At 36.6% G+C, this 15,016-nt stretch overlaps 1 protein-coding gene across 1 annotated transcript in view; it reads left to right on the plus strand.

The window, feature by feature from the left end:
* ZMYM4 (zinc finger, MYM-type 4) overlaps positions 1-8,752 on the plus strand; it is a 149,739-nt gene extending 140,987 nt beyond the window's left edge. Inside the window, exons 27-30 of the mRNA XM_012642282.1 lie at positions 835-946; positions 2,418-2,666; positions 4,623-4,752; positions 6,261-8,752. Of these exons, the coding sequence (XP_012497736.1) occupies positions 835-946; positions 2,418-2,666; positions 4,623-4,752; positions 6,261-6,468 (699 nt within the window). The 3' untranslated portion in view covers positions 6,469-8,752. The remainder of the gene's footprint in view (positions 1-834; positions 947-2,417; positions 2,667-4,622; positions 4,753-6,260) is intronic.
* Positions 8,753-15,016: the final 6,264 nt, after the last annotated feature.

The raw sequence follows: 15,016 nt of genomic DNA on the forward strand, positions 1-15,016 counted from the left end.
AATAAATTTAAAGTACCACATTTTAAAAACACCAAAAGGTTTCAGCATATGCCGCCTTGTATTCTGTAATCACTCATTGTATTTCCCTATCTCATTTGATTTTATCTGACCTGCACCCTCACTCAGTACATTCTCCCCACCACCCCCATCCCAACCTTTTCTGACTCCAGGGAGAATCAGGAAGAGAAAGCCTAAATACATTTTTTTTAATTCTACTCAAACTGTTCTTTGTGTTCTATCCTGTGATATGGTTGTTGATGGTTTTAACTAACATAGTTTAATGTCCTGTAATTAGACTTGAACTTTTGGAGGGCTAGGTTTTGGGGCAGAGAGTTCAGAGCTGTATTTAGAAGGCTCCAAACAGACAGTTTCTAAATTAGGGTTTCCTTAGGTCACCTGATGCTAACTATATTATTTCAAAAAATGATCTTCTATCTAGGGTAAAAACAAAAAACTTCTTAGAGCACATCTGTAGATATACATTATAAATTAGGAAAAAAAGATTTGGAAAATACACATTAGAATTAATTTTCAGTACATCAGTTTTAGGAAGTGAGTAAAGGGTTTCTTAAAATAGTTATTCTGTGTACCATCCATGTTTTAAAAAGGAAATAAAAAACTTTATCTTGCAGGCTTAGTGCTGAAGATAATGTCAGTTAACATGAACGGGACCTGAATCCTGGTATTTTCGCATATATTCCTATAATACTTCAGGTTGAACATGTTTCAGATCCTATAAGGGCAAAAATTAATGGTAAACTATTTCTTACAATGTAGTTTAAGCTTGTGTTTTCTTTGTATCAACATGTATATTCCTTTTTTTTTCCCTTGTAGTACCTGTTTGAAAATGGTAGAATAGATAATATTTTTACTGAGCCCTATTCCAGATTTATGATTGAACTTACCAAACTCTTGAAAATATGGGAACCTACAATACTTCCTAATGGTAGGATGATTGTTTTTATTTTAACTGTTGATATGCTTTCTTAAATTGCTTTAGTTTTGTTATTATCTTTGTATAAATTGTTCATTTTATATTTCTGTCCTGATTTATAACATTTGGACTTTTGAGAGTCTTTGATTTATTATTGATTGTTTTACCAGAACTGTAACTTCCACTCAGTGCATGAATAGATACTAATTGCTGAAAATTAAGAATAACTTGAGGTTATATTTACCTTTATAGACACCATTTTTGATCTGGTAGTGTTGGTAAAGATACACACTGTGCTAGTAGCTGCCATATATTCTGTCTAACAGTGGGCCTTTTTCAGTAGTTTATATGTACACTGAACTGGTTGTTAAGAGAGTTAAGTCCTTATTCTTGAATTGTCCTTGACTGTATGTCATCAGACCAGTCCGTAATTCACTCCTGGTCTCAGGCTTCTCAGGTGTGACTGGAGAGGTTGAACGTCATGCTCAGGAGTATGTGCCCCTTTCTGTTGGGCTGCAGAGCGCCTTTGAAGCATTCCGAGCAACATGGTGGTTTGATGCATTTAGCATTTGGAGAGGGGACCAGGGACATAGTTTTGGAATAATAAAGTCATGTTTGTGGATAATGTCCCAAGAATAGAATGCAGAAGCAGCAACAAAGAGGACTGAGGAGAGAGCATTAAGAAAGACACACTTTTAAGGGGCATGATGAGGAAGGTGAAATTAAAAGGTACACTTATTTTAATTCTTCTGCAAGACCTCTGCTTTTGAAGAAAAATCCCAGATAAGTCATCAGGAAGTAATCACTCTTAATTTAAATTTAAAATAAGTTGGGTGGGGTAGGAAAGGAGGAAGGTGTCTGCCTTCTAATGATCTTGGTTACACAAGACTGAACCCGTTAACAGTAAGCTTAATGATCTTCAACAGGAGTTGGCAAACTGTGGCCCATGGGCCAAATCTGGCCTGTTCTCTGTTTTTGTATCCATGAATGAAAAATGGTTTTTACTTTTTTAAATGGTTGGGGAATATTCTCTTTAAGAATTAATATTTTGTGAGAGAAAATTATGTGAAATTAAAATTTCTCTGTAAATACATTTTACTGGTATGTAGTCATACCTATTTGTTTTATGTATTCTCTATGGCTCATTATTTTCTACAACAACAAAGTTGTTCAGAGCTATATGGCCCACAAAGCCTAAAATATTTATTCTCTGTCCCTTTAGAAAGAAAGCTTGCTAAACCTTGATCTAAAATACCAATAGATTAAAACTGTTTAAGGGGAATGCTCACAGTATCTACTTGAGTGGAATCATTGTCCTTTTGCTTTGTGGTGCCTTTTCTGTTTTTCTACATAAAAAAGAGGGGCAAAGAGAGGAAACAATCAGTCTTTCCCTTCATATCTTCCTGTCCTGGAATTTAAGAGATTACTTACTCCTCTTAAGCAGGAGCTCAGTAGTGTTTCTTTTCCCTCTTCTTCTGTCTAGGTTACATGTTCTCTCGCATTGAAGAAGAGCATTTGTGGGAGTGCAAACAACTGGGCGCTTACTCACCAATTGTCCTCTTAAACACCCTCCTTTTCTTCAATACCAAATACTTTCAACTAAAGAATGTTACTGAGCACTTGAAGCTTTCCTTTGCCCATGTGATGAGACGGACCAGGACGCTGAAGTACAGCACCAAGATGACATATCTGAGGTTCTTCCCACCTTTACAGAAGCAGGAGTCAGAACCAGGTATGTGATGTTGGTGGTTTCTATTTGAAGTCTCATTAGTTCTAAGTACTAAGATAGCTACTGCAGAGGGATAATTGTAAATTCTAGACATGGAAGAGTATAGCTTTGTTTTAATATTTGAATGTTTTTCTCTGTTGTCAGAGGTATTGCCTCGAAATGAGAGGAATCACTTGCTTCAATTTGTATTGGCTTTTAAAGAAGTTCCAACTTAATTGGATACAGCCCAAGAAATCTATATTTTAAAACTTATCAAGAAATTTAAATATAGAATTAGAGTTAAGAATCACTGATTTACAAGGTACCAGATGAGTTAATTGCTAGTTAAAATAAACCTGCTTAACTTTTAATCTACTGTTTCTAAATCTTTTTTTGACTAGAACCCCTTTTTTTTGTTAATATTGTGAAATTATGAAGGAACTTAAAAGCTGGCCTACAGTATACTGCTTTTGTACACACAGTAGAATAATACTAACAGTGACAATTTTATTAGAAGTCTTATGGTCTTGCTTTCCCAAAGCAGCCTATTAAATAAAAACATGGTTTTTTCTTTTTTTTTTTTTTTTTGAGACAGAGTCTCACTCTGTTGCCCAGGCTAGAGTGCCATGGCGTCGGCCTAGCTCACAGCAACCTCCAACTCCTGGACTCAAGCAATCCTCGTGCCTCAGCCTCCCAAGTAGCTGGGACTACAGGCGTGCACCACCATGCCTGGCTAATTTTTTCTATATATTTTTAGTTGTCCAGATAATTTCTTTCTATTTTTAGTAGAGACGGGGTCTCGCTCTTGCTCAGGCTGGTTTCGAACTCCTGAGCTCAAACAATTCGCCCGCCTCGGCCTCCCAGAGAGCTAGGATTACAGGCGTGAGCCACCGCGCCCAGCCAACAGCATGGTTTTAATGTTTAAAAAATGAATATTATTATAGAACTAGAAATTAAATTTATTAACTTTGACCAGAATTATAAGTTCTAAACTTCCCAAATTCAAGTTGTTACTTCTAAGAGTGAAATGTTTTTGAATGTGAAAATTTAAAATTACTGAAACTAAAATCTATGAAGAATAATTGTGATGTTCAACATTGTGTAAACTTTTTTCTGAATTGCTCCTTTACTTTAAAAAAAAAAAAAAAACAGATTATCTTGCCTTTTCACTTAATGTCTAGGTCCTATTTCCTTAGTTTTGTTCATACATAGTCGACTTTGAACCAGGTGCAGTGGCTCACTCCTGTAATCCCAGCACTTTTGAGAGGCCAAGGCAGGAGGATCACTTGAAGCCAGGATTTAGGACCAACCTGAGCAACATAGTGAGACCCTGTCTCTACAAAAAAAAAAAAAAATCAGCCAGTCATGGTGGCATGTTCCTATAGTCCTAGCTACTCAGGAGGCTGAGGCAGGAGGATTGCTTGAGCCCAGGAGTTCAAGTCTACAATGAGCTATGATCATGCCACTGCACTCCAGCCTAGGTGACAGAGTAAATATCTGCCAAAAAAAAAAAAAAGAAAGAAACTTGAACAAATGCCCAGTAGACATTGGTGTCCTAGGGTAGAAATATTTTCAGATAAAGAGATGATAACTTCTATCTTGATCTGTGCTATAGAAGAGCAGCATGTGGAACCCTTTTTTCTCGCTGTGGCTTAGGAATCCTATGCCTGATCACATCTATTTTAAAAAGTCAGGCTGAGAATAGAGATGTACTCTTCAACACCATACTTTTTGGTGCAGTGCCCCCCCTTTGGTGAGCAGGGGAACACAAATTTCATAGGATAAGGACTTTGTTTTGTTTAATGCTGCAAACCCAGCACTTGGAATAATGTCTGGCACCTCCACAGGAGCTCAGCAGATAATTTGTTGAGTGAGTGAGTGAAAGGGAAGGAGTGGCAGAGTTCTGGCTGTGAAGTAAAACCCATTGGTGTCTTGAGACTTTCCTAATATAATCCTTTGATTATTAATTCCTGTCTCAAGATAAAGTAACTGTTGGCAAGAGGAAACGAAATGAAGAGGATGAGGTTCCAGTGGGAGTGGAGATGGCAGAGAATACTGACAACCCACTAAGATGTCCAGTTCGACTTTATGAGTTTTACCTGTCAAAATGGTAAGTGATCTTCCTCAGAACTAGATAGAGTGTATTTCAAAAAGCACTTAACATATTTTGGATCTCAGATGCTTGAACATCAGAAAAGCATCTGGTGTGTGACTTTAGAAAAGGATTTACCTCTAATTTTGTTTTTTCCCCTGCCTGAATTTTGAACCAAGAAATAAATTGCCTTGTCTTAATGATATTTTTAAGGAAATTTCTTCAAAAGCAAAAAACACTACTATTGTTTGATCTTTACAAGTGCTGCACAACATGTAACATCTAATCTGCAATGATTTCATTATTTATATTGAAAAGAAATTTTTTTTTTTTTTTTGAGACAGAGTCTCACTGTGTTGCCCGGGCTAGAGTGCCGTGGGGTCATTATAGCTCACAGCAACCTCAAACTCCTGGGCTCAAGTGATCCTCCTGCCTCAGCCTCCCGAGTAGCTGGGACTACAGGCACGCGCCACCATGCCCGGCTAATTTTTTTTCTATGTATTTTTAGTTGTCCGATTAATTTCTTTCTATTTTTAGTAGAGACAGGGTCTCTCTCTTGCTCAGGCTGGTCTTGAACTCCTGAGCTCAAACGATGCGCCCGCCTCAGCCTCCCGGAGTGCTAGGATTACAGGCGTGAGCCACCGCGCCCAGCCATGAAAAGAAATTTTGAGGAGAGATTGTTTTGGTAAACATAAATAGAAAAACAGTTTTCAAGGAATTGAAATTGTTTCAGTGGCCCTTTTCTTAGAAAAACTGTATGATTTTAGAGTTATAAGATTCACACTAAAGTACTTTTTTCTCAAAGAAATATAATGGTTGGGTTTGCCCTGTGATAATGTGTATCGAGTGCCCTTGGGGTTCATTCCAGGGTATTCGGCACTTAGGATATGTGATTCTCAGCCATTGTCACATGTGAGTTGACTTTTTTGTTGTTGTTGGTTTTTGTTTTTGAGACAGAGTCTCACTCTGTCGCTGCCTAGGTGAGTGCTGTGGCATCAGCCTAGCTCACAGCAACCTCACACTCCTGGGCTCCAGGAATCCTCCTGCCTCAGCCTCCTGAGTAACTGGGACTACAGGCATGCGCCACCATGCCTGGCTTATTTTTTTTTTCTTCCTATTTTTAGTAGAGATGGGGTCTCGCATTTGCTCAGGCTGGTCTCGAACTGCTGAGCTCAAGCTGTCCTCCCGCCTCAGCCTCCCAGAGTGCTAGGATTACAGGCGTGGGCCACCGCACCTGGCCTGTTCATGTTTTAAGTACTAAAGTTTGTGATATATACTCTGTCCTATATTAACATTATATTCCCAATCCAATATAATTTCTTGAGTGTGTGAGAAAATATGTGGAGTACAGTTTACTCCTGGGAGAAATATGCATATAAACCTATTTATCCTTATGGGTACCTTCCTTTCCCCATTGCGGGTCATAGTGGGGAAAAGTTGAGAGCCATTACATTAAAGGATAGTTCATATTTCCTGTACTCTCTGATTTCCTATTTTCTTTCTTTCTTTTTCCCCCCTATGGATAGTTCTGAAAGTGTGAAGCAGAGGAATGATGTGTTTTACCTTCAACCTGAGCGCTCCTGTGTCCCGAATAGCCCCATGTGGTACTCCACATTCCCGATAGACCCTGGGACCCTGGACACCATGTTAACACGTATTCTCATGGTGAGGGAGGTACATGAAGAACTTGCCAAAGCCAAATCTGAAGACTCTGATGTTGAATTATCAGATTAAAATGGAAGTGAGGTTCCTATTTTCGTATACGTTGATATGCACCAAACTGTGAATGCATCCAGCTGTTGGAAAACGATGTATAAGCCCAAGTCCTCTTGACTTGATTATAAGATAATGGAAAACAGATGACTCGTGAACCCCACAGTGTGGATGTACAAATGAAAATTGAAGGAAAGAATATGAACTGAGAAATGTTCTTTGACAGTGATATAGTTGTTAGACATCTTCAGAATGACTAACCAATTTCTCTGAGTGGTGCATAATCTTATTTTGTTTGGGAATAACAAATTGTGAAATATTTTTAAGGAAAACTGTTGTATAAAACTCTACCATAATAACCTTAGACCTTAGAGAGGTAGCTTTGGAGTGAAACCTTGGCTGCACTAGGCTACTTGGGCAAGCCCTCCGTAAAAATCAGGGGAGAGATCAGTACAGAGTGAAGAGTGACATCAGATGAGGACTGTGGGACCTAGACTTGAAGACCCAATAAAAATACTCAACTTTTTAAAAAAGATAGTAAAGTGGTCTTGATTTTGATTTTCACTGCCAAGCCAATTATGTGAAGGATAGAAGCCTATGGTGCTTTTGCCATGGGCCCCTCACATCAGGGAAAATGACCTTCACTGCTGTTAACTTAGAAATGTGTCCCTTTCACTTTCTGGGTCTAGCCTTCTCAGTGGTGGGTCTGGATGTGGGTGTACTAAGGTGTAAAGGAAATGATATTCCGCAAGCTAATTATGCACACAGAAAATCTGTGGAGCCCGTCAGACCTCAAGTGTCTTGAAATGTTTGTAGAAAACCCACTAAAATGCCCACTTCTCTGGGTACAGGCCTTTATTGCTGCTGTCTCATAGCCTGAGCTGTGGTGCACAGAAATGGGGGTTCTCCTTTTGTTTTTGTTTTTTCCCCAATGGCAGCTTTTCTCCCATTGTTTTGCCTTCCTATTTCCCTAACAGTTCCTCTTATTTTGTCTTTTGCAACAGTTTCTGGAGGCCCTTGTCATTTCAAAAAAAATAGTCTCTCTCCTTACTCTGGCAAACCTGTGAGTGATTCCACAAAGATACAGTATTACTTAGCTATCTGAATTATGGTAGAAAAGGTCCTAGTAGGTTCCTATAGAAAGCATTTGGAAGATGACCTTGTTGCCCTATGAAACCTGAAAATAGGGATTCTGGAGTTAGGATACGAAGACATTGACTGTCTTGCATATCCATAGAGAGGTCTTCTTATAGCATTATTCCAAACTCTAGCTGTTTTAGTAGTTCTATGAGGAGTGCAAGTCATAGGCGTATGTGGCATATCAATCCATCTCCCTCATCTCCATTCTTTTTTCCCCACAAAATTTTGAATCAAAGCTTTTATGATGTTGGCCAATCACAGACCTTCTTTAGCTGAGGTTAATTTGACCCTGTGAAAAGATTGAGAGCAGTCAGAAAACCTCTTAGACATTTTAATCTTAAAAGACTTTTCAATATGTCCCATTTTTTAGGTGGGGGTGGCAGGTTTTTGTTTTTTTTTTTAACAAATCAAAGTCATTTAAGTAAAATAAAAATTACAAAGTAGACCTTTTGACATTGTGTACTTGCTGGTTCTGTCCCTCTGCCTGTAACAAATCTCATTTTTCTTACCAAGAACTGTGTGATACAAGTAAATCTGCCCCGATTTTCTGTATGATTAATTCCATCTGTTTGTCATTTCTGACTGGAAAACTTCTTACTTCATACCTTGTTTGATATGGAGGAAAAACAATTGGATTGTCTGATAAGTCTGCCAATAAACTATCCAGAAACATCAGGTGTAATAGTCCCCACTATACGAATTTTATGGTTTGTATAAACACTAACATTTTTCCCTTCTGTAGTTGTATGAAAAACAAATATTGTTAGCATAGTAGATAAATTGTTATAAAATACCAGGAAAAAAATCTGTATCTTTTAACTGAAAACAACCAATACCCAGATAAATGACTGTATCAGGATTTCAACTGCATGTTAGTCCACAGAGTTGCCCAGAACCCTAAATTAATTCATAAGAGAAAATATTGATTCATTATTGGTCATTCCTCATAAGTGTAGCTGTTGATGTGTGTGTCCAGTTATTTGCTTTTTTAATTTTACTAAAATTGTGTAAAATTACATTTTTTTTCCCAGGGGAGAAAAAAACATCAAACAAAAAGAGAAACATCTAAATCATCCTTTCTGTTCTTTTTTGGTTTTTAACCACTTTTGGATTTTCCCTTTGCAGAAACCACAGAAATATTCCCTTAGAATAAAATAGTATATTTGTATTTGATGGGTGAGTTCTTTTTTTTTTTATGTCTGGAAAGAATTTTAAATATCTTTCTCTGTTTGACCTTATTGGTATGACTCAACAGTTAGTAAAATAACAAAGAGAGCAGTTTCCAGAAAAGAAATCACTTGGTTTTTAGTCAGTCCAGTATATACATTATTTCATTGCAAAGTCTTTTAATTGTTTCCTTTTTTTCATCAAAAGACTTGTTCCCATTTTTAGTTTATTATTTATATTCCAAGCCCCAGCAGCTAGAAATATCAGGTATCATAAATATATTTCATTTCAGGCAAACTGTTTTGAGATTTACAAAGCCTGCATTAGTTCAACTTCAAAGATTTTGAAATTGTGAGGCTAGAATAAAGAATGTGTCCTTTTTAAGTATAAATATATATTTAAATTGGGAACATAACACTAAATAGCACTTTCCTTAGACTCTAGAGTTGCCTTGGTGTAGTGTGCAAATGCCCCTTCAGATTCCATATAGATCATTTCTACCTGCCCTGTGGCATTCCTAATTTAATAAAACAGGAGTTTTCCCAAAAAGCCTAATGTAAAATGAATTTCTGTAAATGAATCTTAGTTTTTTATTAAATTCAGAATTTAATTTTTCATGTGAATTAAAAGGTTTCCTATGGTACTGAGGTGAAATGTTAGGAAAGAATTAAGCAATAATACCCCTAATTCCTCTATGCTGGTACTCGTATATCATCAAGGCATTGTAGAAAACGATGATTGAGAGGCATTGCTACGTAGGGGAAAGAGCATAGGCTTTGGAGCCTACTCTTTCCACTTACTGAGTATATAACTTCAGGTAAGTCATTTCTGTGCCTTGGTTTCCTCATCTCTAAAGCAGGCATAATAACTCCCTTATTAAGTTGTCATGCCTGGCACACGGTAGGCTTTCAGGTGTCAGGTATTTTTTATGATATGCATATTGCCTGGCATGTACTAAGCCTTTAAATAGATGCTAATTCTCATATTACAGTCTGAATTTTCTCTAAGTTCAGCACTTTAGATTCTGCAAAATATAATACTCTATATGATCAATTCTACATATTTGAATCAAATACTAAATACTATAGTGTAATAAAATCATAAGTTCTACACTTGTGTGCTTATATGCATATAAGTAGTGATCATCACAGAAATCTATTGAGGTACTTCACTACATTGAAAAAGGAGAATATATGCATATCAATATGTATAGGAAGAGCATGTGATAGAGTTTATTTTTTTATTGGGGGAAAAACCCTTACTCTGTGAAGCTCCTTTTACTTGGTAACAGTTATATGTATCATCGCTTTAGAAATAAGAACCATAAAACAATATCCGTCTCCCTACTCTTTATTAACAGAACCCCTCTTCCCCTCAAGTTTCAGCTGGGCAGTGGCTCCCTTGGTAAGAGAGTGTATTTTCCAGACAGTCTTGCAATTAGGAGTGACCATGGGACTAAGTGTTGTCCAATGGTATGGAAGGAGAAGTGAGTCTACAACCAGGCCGCATCTTTAAAAGGAAAATGCTTACCATCCTCTTTTGTTCCCCTTCCCTGTGGACTAGAATGTGAATATGGTCATGGCAAACCTGTTTTGCCCATGTGGGAAAGGGCAACATGCCAGAATACCAGAAACACATCAACCTCATGGACAGAGACACCTATCTCCCAGACTGCCTACTAGCTCAGGCCTTGACATAAAAAAGCAACTTTCCATCTTACTTAAGCCATTAAAATAGCCAAACCAGTATCCTAACTAACACATCCACTATGCCCACTGTCACATTACTGCTTAACAGAACTGGAAGTTCTAATCACAACTATAAGAAAAAAAGAAATAAAGAGATTATCAATATTGGAATGTAAGAAATAAAACATTTTTAAGGCATTATTTTAAGATATTCAGGGACTTCTATATATAAAAACCAAGAGACTTAATGAGCTCTTAAAACAGTAAGTTCAAGTAAGCTTGTTAGATGTAAAATAAGTTTATAAGAATTTCAAACATTTTTCTACAAGAGCAGTTACCAATTAGGGAATATAATTAAAAGAAAAAGGTACAATTCACAATAGCAACAAAAGCTATGAAGTATTTAGTAAGTAACACACAAGAGCCTCCAGTGTTTGTTTTACTAGATGGTGTCGGAAAGCTGGCTTTTTACATGAAGGAAAATAAAACAGGATCCCTAACTAGCATCATGTCCAAACGTGGATTCTGGATGGATCAAAGATCTAAACATGGAAGGTAAAATTACAAAATCAATAGGAAAAACAGGAGAATGTTGTTGTGATCTAGGCAAGGGGACAACCTTCTTAAATAAAATCCCCAAACTATGGGGAAAACAAAAAAGTGATTTTATTATGTCAAAATTGAGATTTCTGTTCAATAAAGGATAAAGATGACAAATGACGGGCTAAGGAAGATCCTTGCAATGTTTAAACCCACCAAAGGGTTTATATGTTCAATATACAAAATTAGAAAAACAAATAATGCCATGTGTTGGTGGTGATATAGCGATATAAAAAACCTTCTGCAGAGCAAGAGTAAATATAGCTCTGCCTATCTATTCTGGAAAGCAATCCTATGTATTATCAAGTTAAAGAAGTTTAATAGTTTACTAAGCTATCTCCCTCCTTTAAATAAAAGATGGACATTACCAAATGCTTTTTTTCTGTGTCTGTATAATCATACCATTTTTAATCTTTATTCATTCAGTGAAATACATTGATGGATTTTTCTGATGCTGAACCATCCTTGCATTCCTTGATTAAACTCTAATTGATCATGATGTATTTTATATACACATATACACACAATTGGGTTAGATATATAACCTTTGTCAAGTTAAGGACATTCCCTTCTATTCCTAGATTGCTATGAGTTTTCTTTTAATTATAAATAAGTTTGAATTTACCAAATGCTTTTTTTTAATCTGTTGTAATAGTCATCTTATTTTTCTGCCTTTATTAATGTTGTGAAGCACATTGATAGATTTTCTAATGTTGAACTATTCTTGAATTTCTTAGATAAACCCTGTTGATTTTTTTTTTTAATACTGTTAGGTTTGGCTAACTAATACTTTATTTAGTTTGTGTATGTGTGTGTGTGTGTTTCTGCATCTATAGTTGCAAGTGAAATATTTCTTTTTTTTTCTCTTGAATTCTCCTTATTTGATTTTGGAATCACTATTATACTAGTCTAGGCAGGTTTTATTCCTTTTCTATTTTGTGGAAAAACTTACATAAAACTTCTTAAGTATAGTCAAACTGTAAAACTTCTAATTCTGGTTTAATTATTTTTTAATCCCCCTAAGGAGAGGTCTTTGCCTTTTTAATTTACTTAATATTCATTGGTCTACTCAAGTTTTTAATGTCTTGCCAGTTTGGATTTTTATGTTTCTCTACAACTTTCTCATTTTCATCAATTAATTATTATTAGTTAACATCTAGTTCATAATTATTTCCTTTTTCCATTTTGTATTTTGTTTGCATTTTCTCTTTCCTGATCTGTCTTACGGTGTTTTGAAAGAACCAGCATTTGGTTTTTGGCCTTCTTTATTTCATATATCTGACTTTATTACTATTTTCTTCTCTTTTCTTGAGTATTTTCCTGTTATTCATTCTTCAAATTATTGAATTGAATGATTGCTTCATTCATTGTTAATCTTGTTTCCTGAAAATGATTTCAAATTTGCAGTTTTTTCATCTCAGTACTGCTTAACTATGTTCCCAGATTCAGACATAATGATACTGTCATCAATCAGTTTTAGGTGTTTTCTCTTTTCTTTTTTTTTTGAGACAGAGTCTTACTTGGTCACCCTGGGTAGACTGCAGTGGCATCATCCTAGCTTGCTTGCTGCTACCTTAAACTGCTGGGCTTAAGCAGTCCTCTTGCCTCAGCCTCCCAAGCAGCTAGGGCTACAGGCACACACCATGCTGCCCGGCTAATTTTTCTACTTCATTGTAGAGACGGGCCTCGCTCTTGCTCAGGCTGGCCTTTGAACTCCTGAGCTCAAGCAATCCTCCCACCTTGGCCTCCCAGAGTGCTAGGATTACAGGTGAGCCACCACACCCTGCCTTACTTCCTTTTTTAGCATGGGAGTTATCCATCCTCCCTCTCCCTGTCCACCATTTAATCAGTTTTCAGGCTGTGTTTAAGATATACTAATATTCATGATTACATTTTCTTGATTCATTGTTCTTTATAATCTTTTCTTTTTTCTTTGCAGTGAATTCTGTTTTATGAAATACTATAAATAATGCTTCCTCAGTTTTTCTCAGTTAATATCTTTTCTATCATTTTTGCCCTAGAATTGTTGGATTTTTAAGAAAAATTTTATACTGAGAATCTGTAATTTTTATTCATTGATTTATATTATAGATTCGTGGATTCCTATTTTATTCATTAAGTTATAATCTGATACTTTCATTTATGTTGATACTTACATCATCCTAGATTTGACCAATGGAAGCCTCTTCCACCTGGTTGCTATGTCCTTCTCACATGTCCCTATCATTTTTTCAGCATTTCTTCACTCAAAACAAGATACTCCCGGATTTTTTTGTACTCTCCTTGCCTCAGTCTTGGAATCAGCCATTTCTCCATAGAGCCATATGCCTTAGCACTTGGCGTGCTCATTGCTTCCAAGGTAAAATTGCTTCTATGCCTTCTGAGTGGGTAGAGCAATCAGTCAATATGCAAATATACACACATATTCATATAGCTGTATATATCTATGTCCATGTACATATGTGTATATTTTGTTTATTTGTTTAAACCTGTGAGTTCATTCTAACTCTTCCTGTTTCAGGTCAGCACCTCAGGATTCTTTCTAGCCTTCCTCCTTTCTACATTCATAAATCCTTCCTCCAAGAGGGAGAAACCTGGCTCCCATTATCCTCAGTGTATCTGCTTATTTTCTCAGTCAGTTAATGTGTCCGTACAGTGTGATCAATCTACCAGCCTTTTCACCCACTGCCCCCCAAGCCCTGATGCCAGGCTGTGCCTCACCACGGTCCCCCACCATGGCGCCCCTCAGCATGTGAGTGTGTCCCCGGGCTAAGGAAGGAAGGGCTGAGAGTCTGGTTTTTTTTAAGATGTTTACACTCACTGTAATTAGTGCTAGTAGAATTTATTTCTCCTGTTATTTCAGTTTCTAATTACCGTACTTTTTGGTTTTTTTCCCCCGTTTTCCACTGAGTAGCAAATTTTCTTCTACCTGTTTGAAAGTAATACATTCTACTTTTATTTTATCGATATTACTCTTAATGCTAACCATGTTTGTTTGCCCCTATTGGTTTCTTTAGCTTACCATTAAATCTTCTTCCAACAAGACTTTATTATACTCTTCCGTTCGTTTGGTCTTTCCCTCCCTTACTGTGTTGATATTTTTTATAATATACTTTTTTTCCTTTTAATTAGTCCTGTTTCAGACTACAAACTTTGCCATAGTTTGTGCTTACTGTTACTTCCTATATCTGTTCCCATGTCTAAATTTATTTTTTGTATTTGACCACTACTTCCAAGAAAAAAGAAAATATATATATATGTATTGTGTGTGTATGTGTGTGTGTATGTGTATGTATATATACGTTGTAATAAAACAATGTACGTATGGTTTGTTTTGTGAAGAGATGAGGTCTCGCTCTGTTGCCTGGGCTGGAGAGCAGTGGTGCAATCATAGCTCACTGCAGCCTTGAATTCCTGGGTTCAAGTGATCCTCTTGCCTCGGCCTCCCCAGTAATGGACTATAGGCCTGTGCCACCACTCCTGGCTAAAGAATATTTTCTAAAATGGGTCTTTTGTGAAAAAGTTTCCAAAGCTTTGTGCTCCTGGGAATATTTTTTATTATTACACTCATCTTTAAATGAGTTTGTCTTGGTATAAATTTTCAGGTCAAAATTCTCCTCTTCAGCACTTTGAAAACATTATTCCTTTGTCTTCTTTTATCTAAGGATCCTGTTAAAAAGCCTGATGTCAATGTGATTCTTGTTGCTTTGTAATTGATCTGCTGTTTCTCCCTGAGAGCTTTCAGAATTTTTATTTTTCTTGGATTGTCTTCAGCGTGTTCACTGCAGTGTTTCTGGTTGTACTTTGTTCTTACTCATCATTCTGTGAGTCCTTTCATCTTTCTTCAGTTCTGAGAAATCTATTCTCATTATTTCTTCAGACATTCCCTCCACTTTTTCCCCTTTCCTTCTCAGACTGCCTTTATTCTGATGTTGGCACTTCTACTCCGTCCCTGGACTGTATGTCTCCATGTT

This window comes from Propithecus coquereli, unplaced genomic scaffold, assembly GCF_000956105.1.
Source record: "Propithecus coquereli isolate 6110/MARCELLA unplaced genomic scaffold, Pcoq_1.0 Scaffold178, whole genome shotgun sequence".
NCBI lineage: Eukaryota > Metazoa > Chordata > Mammalia > Primates > Indriidae > Propithecus > Propithecus coquereli.